The 26148-nt window shown below is 39.3% G+C and overlaps 2 protein-coding genes across 5 annotated transcripts in view; both read left to right on the plus strand.

Moving 5' to 3' along the window:
* Positions 1-418: 418 nt before the first annotated feature.
* On the plus strand, positions 419-19574 carry LOC107712271 (serine/threonine-protein kinase LATS2-like). Of its 4 annotated transcripts, none has more exons than XM_016517457.1 (10): positions 419-615; positions 3965-4203; positions 4297-4691; positions 11561-11693; positions 11789-12293; positions 15346-16378; positions 16540-17122; positions 17254-17436; positions 17543-17649; positions 18118-19574. In XM_016517457.1, exons 3-10 carry the CDS (start codon positions 4338-4340, stop codon positions 18646-18648), a joined length of 3429 nt encoding a protein of 1142 aa, XP_016372943.1. In that variant the 5' UTR covers positions 419-615; positions 3965-4203; positions 4297-4337; the 3' UTR covers positions 18649-19574. The 4 variants fall into 4 exon arrangements, with proteins under 4 accessions (XP_016372943.1, XP_016372944.1, XP_016372945.1 ...); XM_016517458.1 differs by having other exon boundaries at positions 11789-12279; positions 15332-16378; XM_016517459.1 differs by having other exon boundaries at positions 3965-4187.
* Positions 19575-23282: 3708 nt separating this feature from the next.
* LOC107712270 (exportin-4-like) overlaps positions 23283-26148 on the plus strand; it is a 40342-nt gene continuing 37476 nt past the window's right edge. The window contains exon 1 of the mRNA XM_016517456.1: positions 23283-23435. Within this exon, the coding sequence (XP_016372942.1) occupies positions 23370-23435 (66 nt within the window). The 5' untranslated portion in view covers positions 23283-23369. The remainder of the gene's footprint in view (positions 23436-26148) is intronic.

Raw genomic sequence — 26148 nt, forward strand, 5'->3', positions numbered from 1 at the left:
TCATTCATCCGAACGTGTCAAATCTTGTAAGCGGAGTGTTTTGTCTGCCTTTTTGTTTTTGTGATTTCCTTTAGTATTTGAGACTAAAATGACTGATTAAAGGACACAATGCAACAACCTGATTAACAAGGAGCCCAGTGAAGAATCTGAAAACAAGTTTATTTAAATATTTTATAATTAATTCATTAACAAATCATTATCATAATGAGTTGTAATGTCTAAGCGAACAACACGAAGCTAGTACATAAATCCGTCAATATTTTCCTTTTCCAGTGATTACATCTGCTAGCTTGCATCAGATCAGAATCTCGGCGTTGTCAGTGTAGGAAGCCCCGCCCACTGCGCCCAGGGTATGTGCAGTGCTGACGTGCACGGCTGCCTCACGTGACTCCTGTGGAATGTTAACGATGCAGTAAGTGTCCAATTTTGTACTGCATTCTAACTCTGCCGTGAGTGGCGAGAAAATGGAGGACAATCCCAGGATTTTCACTGTGTGCTTTTTATAAGAGGACATCGAAGGACGATCCTTGGGCAACAAAACACCAAACAGATAATCTACAACTTTACTGAACTTTAAATCAGTTCCTTGGATTAAGGTACCACTTGAATCACATGGTGAGTCGCTCAAAACTTTATTAATTTTTTAAAACGCTGGGCATTGGTAGTTTTTAAGTTTTTCTATATTCGATTTACGCTCGCAAAACCTTTGAAAGTGTCGGAAGGAAGTTGTTTTTCTCATTTAAAACGAGATAGCAGTGAACAGCACATTCTCCCTGCGCTGGAATGCGGATTTGCTCCAGCGGATCTGCGTTCCTCTCGCTCCAGTCCCTCAAAGCGCTGGAGCCTCTAGGCCCCTGCAACTTTATTCCGCCTTAAAGATACTTTGTGTCTATGAAAGCATTTGAAAGATTTACTGTTTGCTAATCTGATGAGAATAATGTGAGCTCGTGTAACGTTACGTAACAACTTTTTGGATGATTCCTATGACTTTATATCCCGTTTTTACAGCAGATAGTGAAGACATGATAAAACGAAATCTTTACCGAAACTCACTGTAACAAATATTTAGCGTTGACTAGTATTAACATCTGATCTGACTACATTAGTTATCTTAGCATCGCATGAAATGTCGTGTCGGCTGCGGTGCTGATAAAATAGACTCTTCCATGAGCTGCAGGTAATGTTGTGTTTTAACAAACCATAGGCTACTTGGTTTTTGTTTATTAGTCGCGCGCAGTCACATGTTTACCCAAAATCAAATGTTTTAGTAATACCAAAATTATGTACTATAACGGCCCGATTACATTACACATCGACTGTTTCGAAACCGAATAATTAACTTCACCCACAAAATTATTCTTATTTTTTTCTCGTAAGATGCGCGTTGACATGTGGTGGGGTCTGTCCTCATATTTACACTTGTTTTTGTCTGCTTTGAGTTGTCAAAATATTTAGTTTGTGTTGATAAAATTATGAAATTAAGCAACAACAGTGGTCTTTTTGGTAACAGATGGGCCAAATTAATATCATGTCAGTATGATTCTGTTCAAATGTCGATTAGACGTCATACTTTCTTCTTGGTGACAATGACAAAACTCAAGAACAGGAAAGCATACAATAAAAGTATTTTTGTATTGATGGTTACTGTGGATTTTAAATGATATTTTCTCAGAATTTGTTTATTTATTGCTTATGTATGTATATTATATTACATGAAAATGTGGATACTGTGCAAGAACAAAATTTTCATAACATAGTAAACTTCCAAGATTTGTGGATCAAGCTATAAAAATTAAATGGCTTCCAGTTCCCATAAGTAATCTTTTTTTTTTTTTTTTTTTTTCAGAACAGGGGAACTGAAAAAGACAATCAGATTTTATCTGGGGCCCCTGTGACCCCACCACTAGCTTTGCCTATGAGTAATAATTAAGCAAAAGTATGAGATTGTAATGATTTGACAAATATCGTTCTCTGGTTAAAAATAAAGGTAAAAAATCAATCACTCATCCCTTTCATATTGTGCTGATGGATATAATGGTAGCTGAAGTTTGATATCACACCTTTTAGAGTCTTGAAATGAAAGAAAACCTTTCTAAAATGGCCTGTATATTTTTAGGAATGTTGCAGGAGAGCTGTGTCTATGAATGTTTATGCTGGTTGTATGTGGCTTATTGCAGCAGTGTATTTGTAGTCAGTAATATGTGGTCAGCTGTACAATACAACATATGTAGCATCATTAATAACTTGTGTATTGAATAAGAATCTATTAAACTTTTACTTTTCTCATGGATTTTCTCTGAAGTAGGGATGTAACGATTCACTCAACTCACGATTCGATTCGATTCACGATTTTGATTTCACGATTCGATTCACGATTATTATAATTTTTTTTAACAAAATTAGATTTAAGACAAATTATAAATTAAATGTGTCCTTTTATTATTGCTTGGACAAAATGCTGCACATTTCTTTGTGAAATTAAAATATAACACTAGTAAGTTCCCCTCAGACATACATTCATATAAACTCCTACACCTAAATGAATCGCGATTTGTTTAGCATCTCAACCGATTTGAATCGTCACATATTTGAATCGATTTTCAACCGGCTCGCAGTTAATCATTACATCCCTACTCTGAAGTGTACTTGGATTAGTGTTTGAATGCGGAGGTAGAGTGTATTGCTGTTGTTACTTGAGGAATGGAAGGCATGGAAAGTATTGTGTTGGTAGCCTTGACAGTAATGGTAATTACACTATATTTGTTCTAGACTGAGCAATGCATTTCCAGTATTGAGCACCAGCATTCCAGAAATATGTTTGTTCTGAAAGTCCTTTCTTCTTTGTGTTTGGATCCCTCTTTTACCAGAAGACAAGAAATAAAAATTAATGCTGTGAAACATTTGGTATTTGAAGACCCCACGAATATCATGATGAGAGGCATTGTCACTACTGTTTTGAATTTGAGGTATTTCCTATAGAAACAGGAAGTTTGAGTGGGGTGTATCGAAGGGCTTGCTTTTAGTTCAAATCACAGTCATGAACCATGGTCAGTAGTTTTTTAGTCTGTTTCTCCAGAACAGAACACTCTACATTCCCATTTTCAACATTTTGGGGTCAGTAAGATATTCTTTTTTTATTTTATTTATTTTTTTTTCTTGAAAGAAGTCTCTTCTGCTCACCAAAATACAATAAAACAGCAATATTCAAGCAAGGTTCAAATATCAGTTTTCTATATTTTAAAATATCTAAAAATGTAATTTATTCCTGTGATGCAAAGCTGAATATTCATTACTCATTACACTTGTCATGTCATTACTCCAGTCTTCAGTGTTACGTGATCCTTCAAAAATCACCCTAATATGCTGATCAGGAAACATTTCTTCTTATTATCAATGTTAAAAACAGTTGTACTACTTAATATTTTTATAAACCATGAAAATATTTTTTTTTTCTCAGGATTTTTTGATAGTTTAAAAGAACAGCATGCATCTGAAATGGAAATATTAGTATAAATGTCTTTACTGCCACATTTGTAATGTTTTACTGTCAATTTAATGCATCCTTGCTGAATTTTTTTTTTTAAATATGACCCCAAACTTTTCAACAGTAGTAGTATGTTATCATACGATACAGAAACTTCATCAAAAGACAATGTATGTTGTATAAGTTTTGGTACTGTTTGTGTTGTGTAGAAGTTTGCTTTTGCATCTACAATAAGGGTTTGCCTTATGACCATGTAAGCTGCTGTATTAATATGCTACTATTCCTCTGACTGCATATTCTGCTTCAAGGGAGTAACCGCACATATGAAGCTGATGTGCATGTGTTTAGTGATAAACCTGTTGACAGAGGTGCTAATGTCCGATCAGACTCAGACTGTCAGGCATTTGACAGAGTATTGATGCAGGGTCTTGACGTGCCTGGACCGCACCCTGACCCTTCTGTCTAACACTGTCTCCACAGGCAAAGATGCATACCAGACTGGGATGGAACAAGTGCGCAGACGTAACCCCTCAAATGTCTTGGGAGGAGGGGGAGTGTGAGCCCTGAAAGGGGTGCTGGGATGTGAGTAGGCCAGCATCCGGCACGAGCCAGAGCCAAAGAGGTAGCAGCAACGAAGACGAGCAACAACAGGAATCCTAATCTTCCCTTGCATCTTTCCCACTGCAGCCTGTTATCTATTCAGGTCAGACTGAGCCTGGGTGTGTACAGTTCTGTGTCTTACTGTACGATTGTACTGCCGTTGTGTTTTCATGTGAGTGAGTAACTGACTGAATCTTTCTGTCGTTTCCAAGTGTGAAGAATTTGTGTGTGAGAGTACAGGCCACGTTCACTCATGAGGCCTAAGACTTTCCCTGCCGCCCCATATGTGGGCAACACGCGCCAGCGCCTGCAGGAGATCAAGGAGGGACTGAAACAACCTGCAAAGCTGGTGAGCCAGGCGCTTCACGGAGGGAGCACTCGTGGGGAGGGGGGCAGAGGTGGGGACTCTAAGGGCAAAGACCAAGCTGGTAGGCAACAACAACTCCGGCAGCCTCAGAAGTTCAACAACTACCAAAATGCCCTGCGAGAGATCCGCAAGTCTCTATTGCCTTTTGCCAATGAATCAGGCCCAGGATCCAGCTCAGGACATCCTGGTGAAGTCAATAGACAGATGCTGCAGGATCTCGTCAACGCTGGTTGTGATCAGGTAAGGAATGTCTCTGTTGGATATGTATGTATATGAATTTCAGATGATAATGTAAATAATAAAAATAATGATATAAGATATTTTTAAATATATTATATTTATTTATATATCCTCTGTGTGTGTATTTATTTGTGTTTGGTTAGATTTAAAAAAAGTATCTTATGCTCACCTAGGCTGCATTTATTTGATCAAAAATACAATAAAAACAGTAATATTGTAAAAAAAATTATTACAGTTTGAAACGTGATTTCTATATTTTAATACACTCTACACATTTATTCCTGTGAGGGTAAAGCTGAATTTTCAGCAGTCAATACTACTACAGTACTATGTTCTGCTTCATATCTTTGTGGAAACCATGACCATTTTTTCAGGATTCTTTAATGATTAGATACTTTAAAAGAACAGAATTTTGATCAATTTAATGTGTTCTTGCTAAAAAAAAAAATTATGTAACTTGTGTATTACTTGTGTGTTAATGGTGATCAGGGGTTAATGTCTTTTTAAATGTTATTTTATATACACATAATTGAATAAACTTGCATTCAGAAATGTTTCTGCAAATATAGGGCTATGAACATTGTACAGTAGACATCCAGTGCAGTGTATATCCAGTCTTTGCCAAGTCTGAAATCATTACATAATATTGAATGTAATGTTGAAATGGCAGTTTTCACAATTTATTTATATATATTTTTTTCTTGAAGAGCTCACTGTAACATCTCCACCCCAAAGGAAGTGGCAGAAGCCAAGTCAGCTCTTCCTCACCTTTAACACTCAAAATACAAACATTTATACAGAATTGTGTTTCAATTCTTTTTTTGCTAATATCAGTGTTAGTTGATAATGGTCCAGTTAATATATAACTACTATGCTAGAACATACTACTACTGTAGTATTTTGTAACTGATTGTTTCAATGTATCTGTGTTGCTGTGCTATGGTGGTTGTTGTGCAATCACTATTTAGTTAAACATATCACATGTGTTCTGGTCCTTGTATTGAAGTCTAGTGGCTGAATATTAAAGGGATAGTTCACCCAAAAATCATTTACTCACCCTCATGCTTTTCCAAACCTGTATGACTTTCCTTATTTTGTGGAACACAAAAGAAGATATTTTGAAGAATGTTGGCAACTGAACAGTTTCGGTGACCATTGACTTCCAAAAAAAAAAAAAAAAACTGGGACATTTCATTTGTTTTTATGACGTATCAAAACACATCAATACCAGTGTTGGTATTGTTATTATACTAAAACTAAAACCTGAAAAAATCATTTTTTGTAACTGAAATTAAGCTGAAATAAAATTATAAAAATTAGAGCATATTAAATTAGATTAAAAATAGATACATTTGAAATGTTGTCTTGGCAACTAACTGATAGAAGTTTAAGTATTAAAATGACTAAAACTAAAGTAAAAAAATATAGAAATATGTAGCTAAATAGAAATATTTTAAAAAAGCAAACTAATAAAAATGACAAAAACACTTAATCACTAAAACTAAATGGGAACTAAAATTAACATGAAAACTAAAAACAAAAACTAATTCAAAATATTAATAAATACTATAATAGTACATAATATAAAAAATATCACTGCCACAAAAAAAAGAGTCATACAGGTTTGAAACAACATGAGGGGGAGTAAATGATGACAGAATTTTCAGTTTTTTGATAATAGCCTGTTCATTCATTTGTCTCAAACATGCAGGAGACCAAAGGTCCTACAGTTTAAAACAGTATGTGTTGAGTGTGCTTTGTTTCAGGCTCTCTAATACAGACCCCTTGTCAGATCATTAATGAATATGTGTTGGGGCTTTGCTACTAATGTTCAGATACAGCTCTGAGAGCAGCCCTGTGATTGAATTAGGCATGTGAGGAATGCTGTGCTCAAGCCCATGCACAACACCACCGAGAAATCCACTTCGGCCCAGTGGAATTACGAGGCCTAGCTGAAGGGAGCCGAGCTGCCTTTGTGACATGGCTAAATAGAGACTGGAATGGGGCTTTTTTTAGGTCTCTGGAAGCTGAAACATGCTATCAGATGAAATATACAGTAGTATGGAGTCAGACTTGATTTGGATCACGTTGTCTGGATACATTCTTAACGGTTGTATCTTTTGCTGTCGGTCCTGATGCTGCTGGCTGATTATGATTTGTATGAATGATCATTTTATGTACTAGTATGAGTTTATGCACAGTGGTGAATCTCCCAAAACAAAAATTTATTATATTAACAATTCATTAATATTATCATTAGAATAGCATTTTTGGGTTAAAACCCTCCATTTGAGGACAGCTACTTTAAACAATTATTTATTTTTGCCCTTAAAGTGAAGAAAATGTAAAATAGGCATTTGGTTTCTCGCAGGACTGAAAGCATAACATTTCACTGGCATATGTGAATTTCACAATCATAGGTTGATTTGTCCTTGCCCTGCATTCATGGGACAGCATGTACAACATTAGTACACACAGAGGAAGTGCTCAGTTCTGTAGATGGGTGGTACAGTTTCCCCAGTGGAAATACAGTAAGCAGGGATGGAACAGACACTATGTCCCTTTTTCTGGTCTTTATGTGTGGGTTAAAGGTTTTTATTTAGTTGTTACAAAAACATGAAATTTGTGTTTTGTGGCTCAGTCTGTCTGACTTCCATGTCTCCCCCGTTTTCAGATTTAGCGTGACCAAAAGTTCATTGGAGTTTGAATCTTGTTCCTCTGTTGTACACCACATGCACCTAGACCTCCCATAAGATCTGGGCATACATTTCTGCATGTTTTTATTATTAGTAATATTGTCATTATTGTGAAATGACTCCGTTGTAGTGTCTGACTTTTACATATTTTTAGTTCTCCTTCGTCTTCTGAGTGGGGCCTGTGTTCCTCCCTGACCCTCCGTACATTCCAGGAAGGTAAATGGCCGCCTTTGGTCCTTCCCTGAGCTGCATTAGTTTGGTCGCTATAGTTGGATTTCGCCTCACAAATTACACAGCAATGTGGCTGACAGTTACATAACCACCTCTGTAGGAGGAAATGTTTTGGTTGGGGAATGAAAGGAGGGGTGGGGGTATAGGAAGAAGATGGGTATGACATGTGTTGTGGATTTGTGGTTTCGAGCTTAGGATATGAAAAGCTGCCTGCATACATCATGCATGTGATGCTTGTGTACTTGCAGAATATACATGATAAATGTGTAGTGTGGTGTTGGCATCTCGCGTTTGCACATGATCTAAATGTTTATATGAGCCTTCTTGCGCAACCCAATATGTCCAGGATCTCAAACCTCAACTGGTCAGGGCTGTGCAGCGTAGCATTTTTACGTTAAAGTCAACCTGAAACACAATTTGAGTATTGTTATGTGACGTTTCTGAGTGGAACAGAATATTTAAAGGGGTCATATGATGTTGCTAAAAAGAACATTATTTTGTGTATTTGGTATAATGAAATGTGTTTATGCGGTTTAAGGTTTAAAAAACACATTATTTTCCACATACTGTACATTATTGTTTCTCCTCTATGCCCCGCCTTTCTGAAACGCGTCACATAGTGATGTAGATATGTGGGGGCGTGTTAGAACGAGCCGTTTTAGGAGGGTGTGGCTGACTCTTAACTATTATAAAGAATATCTCTTTGGATTTGAGACTTTAGTCTTTGCAACTTTACAGATCTTCTTTATGCACCAAGAGCTTGTAACACTCCAAAGAGAAAGGAAAAATTTAAAACGCATCATATGACCCCTTTAACAAGAATTAATGTAGGACGGGGCTTGATTTTTCTCTTCAGCAATTGATTAGATCACTAAAGGTGGGCAACATGTATCAGTGGTTGGTGGGAAGGGGCTGAAAAGTAAGAGGGATTGGGGATGTCATCCAAAAAGAAGAGCAGAGAAAGTTATTGTATATACAAAATTACAAAGACTTAAAAAAAAAAAAAAAATCTTTACATATTATACACCAATAAAACATTCACACTAAGACCAGGAACAATGTGCATTAAGAAAGAAAATGGAGCCAATTTTGACTTCATGTTGACTTTGTAGGTTTTCTTGAAGTTGTATTTATGGAGATACTGCACCTGGTTCATAGGAAGCAATCCTGAAGGACACATACATTTATGCATTTGGCACAAGCTTTTACCCAAAGCAGCTTTCTTTGCATACAATGTGCAGAAGTTTAGGGTCCTAATCCTGAAAAATGTATCATGATTTCTACAAAAATATTGAGCAGCACAACTGTTGTGTATTAGAATAATTTCATGTGAAGTCTAGAGTTATGTTCGCTGAAAATTCAGCTTTGTCATCACAGGAATGCATTAAAAAACCAAAAAGGAAAAGTTATTTAAATATTTAACAATATTACTGTTTTACAGTATTTTTGATCCAATAAATGCAGCCTTTTGAGTGGTAGTGTATTTTATCAGTTCATGTATAGCCAAGAATTTGAACCCATGACCTTGGCTTGCTAGTGCTATGCTTGGCTGCTTTAGCTGCTGTTTGAGCTATTTTACTACATTATGGATTATGTTCCACCTCTCTATCCACTGATATTGATGCCTATCCGTTCCTGTATATCAGAGTTCTCCATATGGCTCTCATTACCATGTTCAATGGTGGAATGTGTTTGAGAATTTAGGTCAAAGTGGAAGCTCTTAAAAATGAATAGGGATGGAATATAGTTGTTACTTTATTCAAGAAGAATATATATGGTTTACTTTTTAAACTATAAGTTTGGCGGGGAAAAAGAGAAAGAAATGCTTGTGTTTTTGTGTGGGTGCTTACCGACGCCACAGTCAGAAATTGAATGTCTAGTGTAGCATTGAGGCTTGTGGTCATGACAAGGATGTAAATACAAATGAGATATTTTGGGACCAACCAAATAAACGCTTAAGGCACATTGGAACAGAATGATCGCAAAAATAAAGAGAGGAGGAGGGACAATTTAAAACGAGATTGAAGCATAGATTTCCACATAGCTGGAATTCTTGCTTCCTGGCTCGTGGAATGTCCTGAACATCTGTCGCCATGACAGTGGAGGTCAGGGCTGAAACTCTGACCAGGGGCCAAACCAGACCCAGACCTTCCCGAAACCAAACTCAAGTCCATGTTGGATTGTTGTGTGTGTGTTTTATAGAGGGAAAGAGAGAGTGGCGCCTTTAAATCACCAAGGGGGACGAGAAGGCACACACCCTTGGAGCGGACAGTGATGGAATGCAACAAAAAGCCATGGCACTTCTGAGAGCAACAATCACAGACAAACTGCGTGTGTTTGGAGTATTTCCTGTGTGTTTTGTACAGTACCGACTGTGTAAATAAGCATTTAGACAATTCCGATGGCAATACACAGAGAAATCGAAACTACTCGGGGAATGTGTAGAATGCGTGTGGATGTGGCACTGCATACTGAGTGTGTCCACGGTTTATATAGCTGCTTGTTTACGCCCATTGATTTTTACTCAGTTTTTTTTTTCTCTGTCAGCACCATCTAACCTAAACTCTGAAATAGTCTTTATCACTCTAATTTTGTCATAGTTTCATAATATTTATCTACTTTGTAGTTCTTTGAATGCATAGAGGATATAAAGAGAGGTATGTGCTGAATTAGGCACTTATTCTTCTCTTTTTTTTTTTTTTCATTTTCCATGGCATGCTTGGTGCAGTATAATGTTTGACCACCAAAAGCAGTGAAACACAGCTTGCTGTAGTGATGTAGAATTTGGTTAGGGCAGAATGTCTTCTGAATGAGGTCATATGCCATTCAAGGGGATTTCCTCATATAGGTGTGGGTCTGCTCACAGAAGACTCTACATGTCTGAGTTGTTTTATTTTGGATCGCCGCCGTCACAAAATGTGACAAGGGAAACTAAAGTGTCCCACAGATAAACAGAGTTTTTGCATGGTGGGTAGCCATGTGTAAAGATTCAAGTTGAGAAGAATTAAAAAAATAATTTTCTAAATAAATAATTTGAATTTTTGTAACCTGTTTTATTGCTTTGAATTTAGTATAATTATAAAAATTAAGACAAATAAAGAAGTTTAAAAATTAAAATTAATGTGACATAAGTATTACCATCAAATCTATGAATCATTTCAAAGGGTCTCACAGTGCAATGTGTGGTCAAATGTGCAAAGCTCTGGTCATAGTGCACTTGTGGGCTGGCACATGAAGGAGCTTGTGCTAACTTGCAGAGGGAGCAGCTGCAGGGAATGTTATTTTAACAATTATCTGCTGTGTGTGTATGTATGGGATGATTTATATTTACATGCATGTTCATGTGTACATATGTGTTTATCTAAATAACTGAGGTGCATGAAGGTCATTTTCCATAACCAATACAAATTCCAACTGTACGATAACAATTTTGATGAAAATGTTTGTCAAGCATTCCTTTTGCTCAATGTAAACTAAATTAAACTAGAGCATTGCCTATTACATGAAGGAAGTCTGACTTTGCCTGAAAGTAAAAGAAAATTTAAAAAAAATATATATATTTTTTAATAGAATATTGGCTCTCCAGTCATGAATTTCTCTGCAAGTAGCAGATTTTAAAGGAAAAAAAAAAAGACCTTGCTGCTTGTCCTACATCTGATGTGGGGATATTTGTGGGAATTTAGTGGCAGTCATGGCCTCAGCAACCTTGCTTTGCTTCACATAGTTTTTAATTCAAATTGATCTCTGTGGTTATAACAAAGAGTGCTAAAAACTAAATCTTTAAAAGTTCTAAGTAGTATTGAATCTCGTGCATCTATTTAAAAACCTATGAGTGTAGAAGCTGTGCCTTGTTTGTGTATAATGAAAGGAAATGCATTGTGAAAACCAAAAAATGCATGCATTGCTTGTTCTGATAGTTCTCTGCTTGAATTTCTGAAACAGGAAATGGCAGTCCGTGCCCTAAAACAGACTGGCAGCCGTAACATTGAGGCAGCATTGGAATACATTAGCAAAATGGGTTACCTGGACCCTCACAATGAACAGATTGTACGTGTCATCAAACAGACTTCCCCAGGTGTGTTCACACTTTAGAAACGTATTACTATATTCATTTTATGAATGATGCACTGCCTTTAAAATCAAAGTGACCCTTTTTTTTATTCCTTACAGGAAAAACTGGCATGCCAAATTTAATGGACCGCAGGGCGGCAATGGAGGGCACTGGGGATGGTGCAATGCCACCTTATCACCAAATGGGAGCACCACTGTATGAGGGAGCTGGTTATGGGGCTGAGGGTGAGATTCCTCGTGCATACATGGGTGGACCACCTGTCATTAACTACATGCCACCGCCTGCCAACACTTCACAGGGTCCTACCATGGGAAACCCAATGGGTCGTCCCGCAAGTATGGGTGCCTACTCCACAAGCATGGCTCCCCAAAATAACCCTGGGAACCCTATGTACACCCCTGGTCCAGCCCAGCAGAAAGGCTACCCTGGTGGGATAGACCAGGCCATGATGGGCTACAGTGTGCCTGGACCACCCATGCAAATCCAGCCTCAGCCCTCGGGAGGTCCTGGCACTCATTATGACTACAGGCCTCATATGATAGAAGCCTCCAGCTACGGGGTAAAACGAAGTGCTTCTTTCCAAAATAAGATGACCCCGCTAACATCCGAAAACTATGTTAATATGCCAGGCAAAGGAGCAATGGGCCAAAACGCTGGTGGCTATCCTCCTAACTTATATCTTCCACCACATTCGCACCCACGCCAAGCCAGTCCCACCTCACACCAGGTTCACATGATGCAGCGCTCCCCTGGTGTTGCCCCTGGAGCTATGGGTGGTGAGTTTTCTGATGTTCCTCAAGGCCTCCTCACTCCTTCCAGGGCCAGTCTGAACCTCGACCTCTATGAGCATCACTGGCCAGGAGCCCAAGGTCCTGAAGGGACTCCTCCAGCCAGGCAACCACAGGGGCCCTTTCGAGGGGAGGTGCGTGTCCCTAGTAGGACCAATTCTTTTAACAACCACCAGAAGGTGACCGTGAGGCAGGCACTGCCTCCTGCAGCTAGTGTTGTTGGCAAGCAGGATGCATCTTTGGGTCCGCCTAACACAATAACTGCAGTGACCTCTCCACCAATCCAGCCACCTGTAAAGAGTATAAGGGTCATGAGGCCTGAGCCAAAAACAGCAGTGGGACCATGTCATCCAGGCTGGCTGAGTGCCCAAGCCCAGGAAGCACCAGAATCTCATGGATACATGCCAGATGAGACTTTTACCCTGGAGCCCAATCAAGAACACCGCTGTCCACCTCCACCCTACCCCAAAACACTGCTCCTGCCTGGATCTGGACCTGGAACTGAGCCTGCATCCCTGGAGACTGGAGCCATGGGTGGACTTCAAGATGTCAATGCTACAAGTAGAACTGTCCAGAGTGCCTCAGCAGGAATGCAAGAGGAACCTGCCTCCAAAGACAAAGTGAAGACCGGCAAAGGAGAGAAGGCCGTGAAGGATAAGAAGCAGATTCAAACTTCACCTGTGCCTGTGCGTAAGAATGCACGTGATGAAGAGAAGCGGGAGTCGCGCATTAAGAGTTACTCTCCCTTCGCCTTTAAGTTCTACATGGAGCAGCATGTGGAGAATGTGATGAAGACCTATCAGCAGAAACTCAACCGCAGGATGCAGCTGGAGCAAGAGATGTCTAAGGTAACAAGTGATAGAACATTGCTAGAACCAAAAAATACACTGTTCAATGATTGGCATTTCAGACAATTGTTGCGTTAATTATTGTTTTTATTGAGTGTTCAAAATCGAGTCTAAACGTTATTATTAAATCAAGCCACCCTCTTTTATCTCTTCCACTCCTCCAGGCTGGCCTTTCAGAGGCAGAGCAGGAACAGATGAGAAAGATGCTTTACCAGAAGGAATCCAATTACAACCGACTACGACGTGCCAAGATGGACAAATCAATGTTTGTCAAAATCAAGACACTCGGCATTGGGGCCTTTGGTGAGGTGTGTCTTACACGCAAAGTGGACACGGGGGCCCTGTATGCCATGAAGACTCTACGAAAGAAAGATGTTCTGAACCGAAACCAAGTAGCCCATGTGAAAGCAGAACGAGACATTTTGGCAGAGGCTGACAATGAGTGGGTAGTCAGGTTGTACTACTCATTTCAGGACAGAGACAGCCTGTACTTTGTCATGGATTACATTCCTGGAGGAGATATGATGAGCTTGCTGATCCGTATGGGGGTTTTTCCAGAGCCCTTAGCCAGGTTCTATGTGGCAGAACTAACGTTGGCCATAGAAAGTGTGCATAAGATGGGCTTCATCCACAGAGATATCAAGCCGGACAACATCCTCATTGACCTGGATGGACACATCAAACTGACTGATTTTGGTCTGTGTACTGGGTTCCGTTGGACTCACAACTCAAAGTATTACCAAAAAGGTAAGAGACATGAAGAAAAGGTGTTACTCATAGCTTCAAACTATTTGAAAGTGACCTAAATACTGTTGCAGTGTTTATCAAATCAAACTAATTGGTTGTCTTTACTTTTTCTCTCTGCCCTGCTTGAAAAGGGAACCATATCCGGCAAGATAGTATGGAGCCGAGTGACTTTTGGGATGATGTGTCTAACTGCCGTTGTGGTGATCGGCTGATGACTTTGGAACAGCGGGCAACTCGACAACACCAGCGTTGCCTGGCACACTCTCTAGTGGGCACTCCTAACTACATCGCCCCTGAGGTGCTTCTGCGCAAAGGTAAGACCTTGCACAAAGCCACCCTGGAAGTACAAGGTATTCACTAGGAAGTGCCAGTGTTCATAGATCTCTTCTCCTGTTAAGTGTAATATTTTTTGATGCGCAGGATACACGCAGCTGTGTGACTGGTGGAGTGTTGGAGTAATCCTGTTTGAGATGCTGGTTGGCCAGCCACCCTTCCTTGCTCCAACCCCAACGGAGACACAGCTTAAGGTATGAGCTCTGTATGCATTTCTTAGGTTTCTTTTCTTATAGGGTTGATGTAAACTAGTGTGTCCAATCCTGCTCCTGAAAGGCCAATGTCCTGCAAAGTTTAGTTCTAACCTGCCCTAACACACTTGGCTGAAAGTTTCTAGTAATCCTGAAGACCTTGATTAGCTGGTTTATGTGTTTAATTAGGGTTGGAGCTGAACTCTGCAGGATAGTGGCCCTCCAGGAGAAAGATTGGACACCCCTGATGTAAACAGACAAGACATGTTGTCTTTGGTGGAGTTATAACTGTTTGGGTTTTATGGAATTGTGACAATAGGGAAGAGGCACTGCTAACTTTGATGTCGTCACCTCCATGGGTTCCTTTTTTTAGGGCTGAAGTAAAGTAGACAGCTTGTCTTTGGTAAATGTGTACATGTTTGGGATATATGGAATTGTGAAAATTAACGAATAACGTTGTTGTCATCACCTCCACAGGTGATAAACTGGGAGAACACTCTGCAGGTGCCTCCACAAGTAAAACTGAGCCCAGAGGCAGTTGACATCATTGGTCGACTCTGCTGCTCAGCTGAAGAGCGTCTGGGAGGAAACGGGGCTGGAGAGATAAAGGCTCACCCATTCTTTGCCGAGATGGATTTCTCCAGCAATCTTCGTACACAACCTGCTCCATACAGACCGAAGATTGCCCACCCCATGGATACATCCAACTTTGACCCTGTGGAAGAGGAAATAAGATGACCCCGCTAACATCCGAAAACTATGTTAATATGCCAGGCAAAGGAGCAATGGGCCAAAACGCTGGTGGCTATCCTCCTAACTTATATCTTCCACCACATTCGCACCCACGCCAAGCCAGTCCCACCTCACACCAGGTTCACATGATGCAGCGCTCCCCTGGTGTTGCCCCTGGAGCTATGGGTGGTGAGTTTTCTGATGTTCCTCAAGGCCTCCTCACTCCTTCCAGGGCCAGTCTGAACCTCGACCTCTATGAGCATCACTGGCCAGGAGCCCAAGGTCCTGAAGGGACTCCTCCAGCCAGGCAACCACAGGGGCCCTTTCGAGGGGAGGTGCGTGTCCCTAGTAGGACCAATTCTTTTAACAACCACCAGAAGGTGACCGTGAGGCAGGCACTGCCTCCTGCAGCTAGTGTTGTTGGCAAGCAGGATGCATCTTTGGGTCCGCCAAACACAATAACTGCAGTGACCTCTCCACCAATCCAGCCACCTGTAAAGAGTATAAGGGTCATGAGGCCTGAGCCAAAAACAGCAGTGGGACCATGTCATCCAGGCTGGCTGAGTGCCCAAGCCCAGGAAGCACCAGAATCTCATGGATACATGCCAGATGAGACTTTTACCCTGGAGCCCAATCAAGAACACCGCTGTCCACCTCCACCCTACCCCAAAACACTGCTCCTGCCTGGATCTGGACCTGGAACTGAGCCTGCATCCCTGGAGACTGGAGCCATGGGTGGACTTCAAGATGTCAATGCTACAAGTAGAACTGTCCAGAGTGCCTCAGCAGGAATGCAAGAGGAACCTGCCTCCAAAGACAAAGTGAAGACCGGCAAAGGAGAGAAGGCCGTGAAGGATAAGAAGCAGATTCAAACCTCACCTGTGCCTGTGCGAAAGAATGCCCGTGATGAAGAGAAGCGGGAGTCTCGAATTAAGAGTTATTCTCCCTTCGCCTTTAAGTTCTACATGGAGCAGCATGTGGAGAACGTGATGAAAACCTATCAGCAGAAACTCAATCGCAGGATGCAGCTGGAGCAAGAGATGTCCAAGGTAACCAGTGCTAGAACTCCATTAACCGAAAAATACACAGATTGATAATTTGCATTCCAGACAATTGTTGTGTTAATTGAGTGTTCAATATCGAGTCTAAATGTCATTGCATTATTGTTATTAAATCAAGCCACCCTCTTCTATCTCTTCCACTCCTCCAGGCTGGCCTTTCAGAGGCAGAGCAGGAACAGATGAGAAAGATGCTTTACCAGAAGGAATCCAATTACAACCGACTACGACGTGCCAAGATGGACAAATCAATGTTTGTCAAAATCAAGACACTCGGCATTGGGGCCTTTGGTGAGGTGTGTCTTACACGCAAAGTGGACACGGGGGCCCTGTATGCCATGAAGACTCTACGAAAGAAAGATGTTCTGAACCGAAACCAAGTAGCCCATGTGAAAGCAGAACGAGACATTTTGGCAGAGGCTGACAATGAGTGGGTAGTCAGGTTGTACTACTCATTTCAGGACAGAGACAGCCTGTACTTTGTCATGGATTACATTCCTGGAGGAGATATGATGAGCTTGCTGATCCGTATGGGGGTTTTTCCAGAGCCCTTAGCCAGGTTCTATGTGGCAGAACTAACGTTGGCCATAGAAAGTGTGCATAAGATGGGCTTCATCCACAGAGATATCAAGCCGGACAACATCCTCATTGACCTGGATGGACACATCAAACTGACTGATTTTGGTCTGTGTACTGGGTTCCGTTGGACTCACAACTCAAAGTATTACCAAAAAGGTAAGAGACATGAAGAAAAGGTGTTACTCATAGCTTCAAACTATTTGAAAGTGACCTAAATACTGTTGCAGTGTTTATCAAATCAAACTAATTGGTTGTCTTTACTTTTTCTCTCTGCCCTGCTTGAAAAGGGAACCATATCCGGCAAGATAGTATGGAGCCGAGTGACTTTTGGGATGATGGGTCTAACTGCCGTTGTGGTGATCGGCTGATGACTTTGGAACAGCGGGCAACTCGACAACACCAGCGTTGCCTGGCACACTCTCTAGTGGGCACTCCTAACTACATCGCCCCTGAGGTGCTTCTGCGCAAAGGTAAGACCTTGCACAAAGCCACCCTGGAAGTACAAGGTATTCACTAGGAAGTGCCAGTGTTCATAGATCTCTTCTCCTGTTAAGTGTAATATTTTTTGATGCGCAGGATACACGCAGCTGTGTGACTGGTGGAGTGTTGGAGTAATCCTGTTTGAGATGCTGGTTGGCCAGCCACCCTTCCTTGCTCCAACCCCAACGGAGACACAGCTTAAGGTATGAGCTCTGTATGCATTTCTTAGGTTTCTTTTCTTATAGGGTTGATGTAAACTAGTGTGTCCAATCCTGCTCCTGAAAGGCCAATGTCCTGCAAAGTTTAGTTCTAACCTGCCCTAACACACTTGGCTGAAAGTTTCTAGTAATCCTGAAGACCTTGATTAGCTGGTTTATGTGTTTAATTAGGGTTGGAGCTGAACTCTGCAGGATAGTGGCCCTCCAGGAGAAAGATTGGACACCCCTGATGTAAACAGACAAGACATGTTGTCTTTGGTGGAGTTATAACTGTTTGGGTTTTATGGAATTGTGACAATAGGGAAGAGGCACTGCTATAACGTTGATGTCACCTCCACAGGTTCCTTTGCTTATATGGTTGAAGTGGACAGGTTGTCTTTGGTTAAGTTATACATGTTTGGAATATATGGAATTGAGAAAATAGGAATAACGTTGTTGTCATCACCTCCACAGGTCATAAACTGGGAGAATACTCTGCAGGTGCCTCCACAAGTAAAACTGAGCCCAGAGGCAGTTGACATCATTGGTCGACTCTGCTGCTCAGCTGAAGAGCGTCTGGGAGGAAACGGGGCTGGAGAGATAAAGGCTCACCCATTCTTTGCCGAGATGGATTTCTCCAGCAATCTTCGTACACAACCTGCTCCATACAGACCGAAGATTGCCCACCCCATGGATACATCCAACTTTGACCCTGTGGAAGAGGAGGGGGGTCCAGGGGCCTGGAGTGACAGTGGAGACAGCACCCGCACTTGGGACACCCTCTGTTCTCCTCACGGCAAACACCCTGAGCATGCCTTCTACGAGTTCACCTTCCGAAGGTTTTTTGATGATAATGGCTGCCCATTCCGTTATCCCAAGCCCCCCGAGGCAGTGCAAGACCTGCCCAGCAGTAGTGGGGCTGATACCCTGAAACCTGAGCTGGAGGAGGAAGAGATTCATGAGGAGGAAGAGCAAGGGGAAGGGTGTGAGCCGGTTTATGTGTGAGAATGTTGGATCGGGTGTTCATGCTGCTCTGCCTTTACCCATAGAGGACCTTGCCAGTTAACATGCTGCATCTCCTACACTTCCTTTTAACCCTACTTTTTCTTCAGGGTGTTTTTGTACAGGTTAAATGCATGGAAGAACATCAGAAATGGAGTGCAGAAAGTTCCATGTGAAAAGTTTTTATTCCTCCAAAAGCATTATGCGGCATCTTTTGCCTGTTAAACAATGTCTGAAGCTCTGTCCTGGGACCAAGGAAATACACAAGATACACAGCTTAGTTCATGGGGACGTTGGTGTGACTGATAAACTTGGCTACTCTGCTATGAAAGCACAAAAACAGTTGTGTGGAGCTGCTGCTCTGTGGCTTGTCAGTCAAACCACTCTACTCTTATGGTTAGTGTGGTCTGTTTCAACTGTGCCCCATTCCTTTATTCCACTGGGGGAAAATATCCCAGTCTTACATCATTTGAACACTTCCTTCACCTCTCTCAGCCTGGTGATGCTAACACAGCCATTCCAAACACCGGAGGTCATGGTGAAGGATCAGAAGAGAGCTGGGCTTGGGATGGTGGCTCTATGGTCAGGTTGCGATTAGGAGATGTGCGAAGGGCGGAGAGAAACATCACCATTCTCCTCCATAGTGCAATCCCACAAAAATATAAATGCATATACATGCAACATGCTGTCAATCACAACTGTGGAGGTTTGCTTTTTCTTTTTATAAAACCAAACTTACTTTTATAGTAAAATTCAGAAATATGCTCTCAGAGCTGTACTTTCTGAAGTATGGAAGCCAGATTTGCAGATTTCCTATCATACGATCCCAGTCATTTTCACTTAATTTAGTCTAAAACGGGTGTTGAACTCAATTCCTGGAGGGCCGGTACCCTGCAGTTTTGTTCCAACCCTGCTCCAAAACACATACCTTGTAGTTTTCAAATAAGCCTGAAGGACTTGATTAGTTTTATCAGGTGCGTTTAATTAGAGTTGAATCTAAACTCTAAAGGGTTTTGGCCCTCCAGGAAATAAGTTTCACACTCCTGGTCTAAAACAAAAAATATGTTTTAGAAGATTTTGTGGCGCCACCAAGTGGTTCAAAGTGACACCGTAAACAGGCATGCGGCTTCTTTTAAAGATTTAAACTTTTACATTATGAACTGACAGTATTAGTTTACTTGTTCATGCAAAGTCTGTCTAAAAGATCATCCAGTATTTTGCACTAATTACACTAATCACAGCCTTTTTGTAAATATTATACAGTTGTCTTTCATATTATGTTTCATGCCTTATTAGGTCAAACGGTGCTGTCAGACATGACACAATATTGAGACAAAATGTTTTACGTACACCCAGCACTTCAAGTACATGGGATCTTAAAACTCCCATTATTGTTAAAGGTTTTATATAAACGTCTTTTAAATGTTTAAACAACCCATTACTTGAGAGGTAAATTCTGAGGTCATACATAATGTGTGGTAATAATGTCACAAAAAATATGGACAATTAAGACTCTTAAGAGAAAATTAAAAAGGCGTAAACCTGCGTTTCTTTGCTTGCCAGTAATATGCATGGTAACATTCATTCAATCAAACTAAATACCACACAAAACATTGCGATATTGACATTTTAATTTTAAAGTTGCCGAAGTATTGTTTTATTCAACTGATAACAAATATTTATCTTACCTGGCTTGATTTCGTTTGTTTAAAGGCTTACTAAACCTGTTCCCAATAGTTGCGTTACATTCATCTGCTGCTTTAACTGTATCTGTGCATCACACATTGTGTTTAGAGGTGTGCTGCAGACATGCAACAGGCCACCCAGAACAAATCTGCAACATAACGGTTTTCAACTGAAGTTTAACTGGGTCTCCAGCTATTTCCTTTTTTTGTTATGCAGAAGACTTTATATGCTTTTCATTGTATACCTCTGTCTGCTTTATCCTCTTCCTGTTTCCCAGAATATCTTAATTGCATTTAGTTTCATAAGAAGATCTTAAAAGTCAGACGGGTGGTTTTTGTTGTGTGTGTGTGTGTGTGTGTGTGTGTTCATTCTCATCCAGATCCACTGGAAATGATCTTGTCTGTCACCATCAGTGAACTTTGAAGCAGATGTATTAGAACAAGTGCAAAAATGTTTTGTCATCGAGGCTGCTGCACCATTTTAATGTGATCACACAGCACAGTATTATAACAAGACAGTCTATGACTGAAATGTAAAGAATACTCTGAAGCAGAAACCTTTAAGAAATGGTGAAAAGGAAAGACAAATGTATCTGATGGTATGACTATGTGCAATACAGAAAATACATTATATAGTTTTCTAAATACATCAAATAGCCTTTATAACTTTAAAACTGAATTATGCTATCTAAAAGTTTATATTATATTGATTTATATATTTTCAGTGTAGTTATATGACCCAATGCTGCTTATTGTTATTAATATCACACTATAAAGTATCATTATCATCATACTTTCATTTATACTTTCTCTGTCTTTTTGTATAAAGTGTGGTTTTGATTGTCATTGTGATTGATCTGGTTTAAGACAAACTGTGTGGGTGTGTGTACCACGTGCTGATCAGTATTTCAGGAGAAGATGGAAAAAGGCCTTCACTTCTTGCTCTCAGGCCGGTCCTGAGTGGAAGAGAGAGGCTGTTTTTTGGTGGGATAGCTTGAGAAAGACAAAAAATAAGCAAGAATGAATGAGTGTCATTGAGACTCTGAAGGAGATGTATATGGGAACGCATTGTATGCATTTGATCAGTGATAAGGATCGTTTTGAATTAATGCGATAAGTCCATTTAATATTGTCTTTCTGAGATCTAATCATTTGTAGTGATAATGTGTCACTGCACAAAATGTTCTTTTTATGAATTATTATCTCAAGCTGACTGACAATCATGTGATTACATGCTTGCAGTCAATATTGTTAAACAACCTGTACAACCGCTGACTGGAAGAGCTTTAAAAAAAAAAAAACAGTCGATGATGATCAATTTATATTTTAGATGTTGTATCAGTACGATCACTCCTAAAAGTTAAGTGAACCCTTAACAAATAAAGCAAATGTGTATACCAACTCAAATTGGTATCATGCCTTTGGTCCAATCAAACAACTTGATTGAGCTCCATGGAGTGTGAAAGCAAGTCTGGCAGATGTTTTGCTACCCCATATTCGCAAAGAATGGACCACTCAGTGAAAAAGCATGTGCTTTCTATGAATCTCTCACAGAGTCAGGTTTAGGTTTTGAATGTAATGCGTGTGTTGTGCTTAGGATGGATTCTGTGTTTTACTTTTGAAAATGTTGACTGACAATCTTTTGACTATTTAGAACTGTGTGATGATGGGACTTTTTCCTGTAGTGTATGTTTTTGTATTTTAATGGATGAATGGTTTGGGACTTTTTGACGTTTGTAATCTTTTAACTGTATTATATAATACTGTTACTATTGAACATATATTTATACAGATATACATATTTTTTGTATCCTTTTATTCTTATTTTTCTCTTTTCTGAGCTAACTTTTGAACCCCCTTGTCTACAGTATTACAGACAGTATGCATTTGGATTTATATCTCATTTTTTACATGTATGTACGAATTGAGGATGTTTAAGAAATGCTTTCGCTGTCCTCATGTGTAAATGTATATGTCTAAATTAAATTAAACAAATCATCCTCTTGTTTTGAGTATTGTTGAATGAGTGATGGTGGTGTGCGTGCATGTCTGTAGAGGTGTCTGGGCCACACCCTAGATATTTTTAGGTGATGTAACACATCAGAGCATGAATGCTTTATTCATTTATTGTCGTTAATTCTCACCAATAACTTTGTCACCAAAATGTACTTTTATAAGTTTGAAGGCAGTCAAATTACAGTCTTGAATATGTTCAGAATGAGCATTTTTGCATGGCTGATTTAAAGTCACATGGCCAGACCTTTTTTATTCTAGTTTGCCCATCTCACAGATGAGGTCTGTCAAAAATATGTCAAAATAGAGATACTTGGTGCATATAACAATTGAAATGGTCTATTATTAATGTATTATTAAGATTGTGATAATTAGTTATTTGAGAGAGAGCAATGATAACAAGAATGTGAATATGTCTGGTCACAATTGTGATTAGTATGAAAACAGATACCCTTTTTAATAATAAAACTGCATATTTAAAGGTATTGTTACATTCAAGTGCAAATAAATGATGCCTCATCATTCCATATCCACAACTGCATAGTACAAAAAATACACATTTCTTTTATAATCAGTTTTAACTTTGTAATTCTCCGCCAGTTAAAGTTGTGACTATGAATTTTCTGTACTTCAACAACTTCTCAAAATCTTGTGTAGTGGTTTAATTGAACTGTCCAAAGGTGGGGTGGGGGGTAATAAATTGGTTATTGAGTTAGATCAGTTTCATACATGGGCTACTATTAAGATAAACACTAGCAGAAATGGACAGTGCTGTCTAAAAGTTCAAGTGTGTCCACATCAAATGCAGTCCTTAAAATGAAAACAAACGCATATGAATTCATTCAAAAACTACAAGTCAGATTTCACCTTACAACATAATGAGCAAAAGGTATATTTTTTCATGTATTAGATAACCTTTAAGGGGGCATCAGAGCTGTCTGTCAATTAAAGTGCCCCTGAACGCACTGGTCCGAAGTGCCGCTTAATCCCACAATGCCGTGCATGGCGCGTCACTGAAGAACGACCATGATGGCGGCGGTCGGTGCACCAGAAGTGATTTCACAGCTGGAAAGCGCTGCCAAAGTTTTAATGGTGAGCATTACGCCGCCGTGTTCACATCTCTGTCTGTGTTGTTTTTATTTGGTGAATCAGCTTGCCTCTAATAGTCTGTGAAGCTTTTAGTCCAGTGTTTTCATCTTAATTTCACAAATAAAAACATTTAGTGATATTGCAGGTATTGTTTTAGCTGATTTTAGTGGTATTTAATAGCTGATACTGATGTTTATAGAGAAGTGTGGCTAATTTAATCACATTAAATAGGAAATGCATTATTAATTGACAAGGCTGTGGGTGAATTTTGAAAATGACATCAGGAACAGCTTTCACTTGTGTTAATTGACTGTGGATGGTTAGCAGCCAGTGGCAATAATCTCAAACTGTTGTCTTCCAAAAAAATAGTTTTCATACTGCTTCAGTATGTTAATACTAGAGGTCTCTGTATACACTATCATATTTACACTAGGTCGGTAAGATTTCTTAAATGTATTTGAAAGAAGTCTTTTATGCCCACCAAGGCTGCATTTATTTGATCATAAATAAAGTAAAAACAGTAATATTGTGAAATATTATTACAATTTAAAATAACCGTTTTCTGTTTTACTGTGTAATTTATTCCTGTGATGGCAAAGCTGAATTTTCAGCATCATTACTCCAGTCTTCAGTGTTACATGATCCTTCAGAAATCATTCTAATATGCTGATTTGATGCTCAAGAAACAGTTCTTATTATTATCAATGATGAAAACAGTTGTGCTGATTAATATTTTTGTGGAAACTGTGCTACTTTTTCAAACAATGTTTTAATTAAGTTTAACTGAAAATAGATACAGTAGTGAAATAGAAACGTTACTGTCAATTTTGATCAATTTAATGCATCCTTTAAAAGTGTTAATTTCTTTAAAAAAAAAAAAAATCTTACTGACCCCGAACTTTTTAATGGTAGTGTGCCAATATACACTCACCGGCCACTTTATTAGGTACACCTGTTCAATTGCTTGGTAACACAAATTGCTGATCAGCCAATCACATGGCAGCAACTCAAAGCATTTAGGCATCTAGATGTGGTGAAGACGACTTGCTGAAGTGCAAACCGAGCATCAGAATGGGGAAGAAAGGGGATTTAAGTGACTTTGAACGTGGAATGGTTGTTGGCGCCAGATGGGCTGGTCTGAGTAAAAAAAAAAAAAATCTTACTGACCCCAAACTTTTTAATGGTAGTGTGCCAATATATATTGATGATCATTTGATATAACTGGAAGGATCGCGTGTTTTATAGTATGAATAGATGCCCTCTGTTTTGGATTGGGATTATAAGCAGTTTGGTGTGTATCATTTTGGTTTACTGTCATGATATTTTTATAATATGATATTTTTTTCAAATCACTCAATAATTTTACATGATATATTTGTAAACAATTTGGCTTTCTTTATATTCAATCTAAAAAGGCGGTAAATAATTTACAGACCTATTTATTATGAGTGGCCCGGTATATGTTTTTTTAAACCTCATGATGGTTCTCTCCAATCATCTTTCCTGAAGCCTGACAAGACCTCCACTGAGTAGATGAGTAGTTATGAAGTCAGAAAACTTTTGTCATGGATATTTTTCAGCGAGCAGAAAGGTCAAGCTCTAACAGTAGAGATCAGGTATTGATTTGTTGTTGTGGATCTCCATGTATGGAAAAAGTGACATTCATATAAACATGTTATTTGCAAAATATCAAATAAAAATGATGAATATTTCTCCATCTTCATGATCAGATTCTTTTGCTGCATATATTCTTTAAGGGTTTAAAATACAGTACCAGTCAAAAGTTTGGACACTTTCCCATTCGAGGGTCCAAACACTTGACTGGTACTATATATAGAATACAGTATATACATAAACCGAATATATATACATAAAAATACTGTCATGATATTTTTATAATATATTTTTTTCATAAAATCACTCAATTTTACATGATATATTTGTAAACAATTTGGCTTTCTTTATATTCAATCTAAAAAGGCGGTAAATAATTTACAGACCTATTTATTATGAGTGGCCCAGTATATGTTTTTTTAAACCTCATGATGGTTCTCTCCAATCATCTTTCCTGAAGCCTGACAAGACCTCCACTGAGTAGATGAGTAGTTATGAAGTCAGAAAACTTTTGTCATGGATATTTTTCAGCGAGCAGAAAGGTCAAGCTCTAACAGTAGAGATCAGGTATTGATTTGTTGTTGTGGATCTCCATGTATGGAAAAAGTGACATTCATATAAACATGTTATTTGCAAAATATCAAATAAAAATGATGAATATTTCTCCATCTTCATGATCAGATTCTTTTGCTGCATATATTCTTTAAGGGTTTAAAATACAGTACCAGTCAAAAGTTTGGACACTTTCCCATTCGAGGGTCCAAACACTTGACTGGTACTATATATAGAATACAGTATATACATAAACCGAATATATATACATAAAAAATTTTTTTGCAATGATCACTCAAATGTGGTGATCAGACACTTATAATGACGTGACAAAGATATGTAATGGAGGCAGGGCATTTAACAATTTAACAATAAACTTTATTATCCAAAATGAGTCTGACATCAGTGCACTGAACAGTAAAGTTGAAGTTTATTCAACTTTAATTCAATTCAACTTTATTCCTTTTAAGTTTATTTCACTTCGGAACATTCATTCGCGGATTTGTGCTACTGTCTTCACACACAGACAAAACTTACTAGAGAAGTGTGA

The sequence above is a fragment of the Sinocyclocheilus rhinocerous genome, unplaced genomic scaffold (assembly GCF_001515625.1).
Source record: "Sinocyclocheilus rhinocerous isolate Xijiao unplaced genomic scaffold, SAMN03320098_v1.1 scaffold2583, whole genome shotgun sequence".
Taxonomy (NCBI): Eukaryota; Metazoa; Chordata; class Actinopteri; order Cypriniformes; family Cyprinidae; genus Sinocyclocheilus; species Sinocyclocheilus rhinocerous.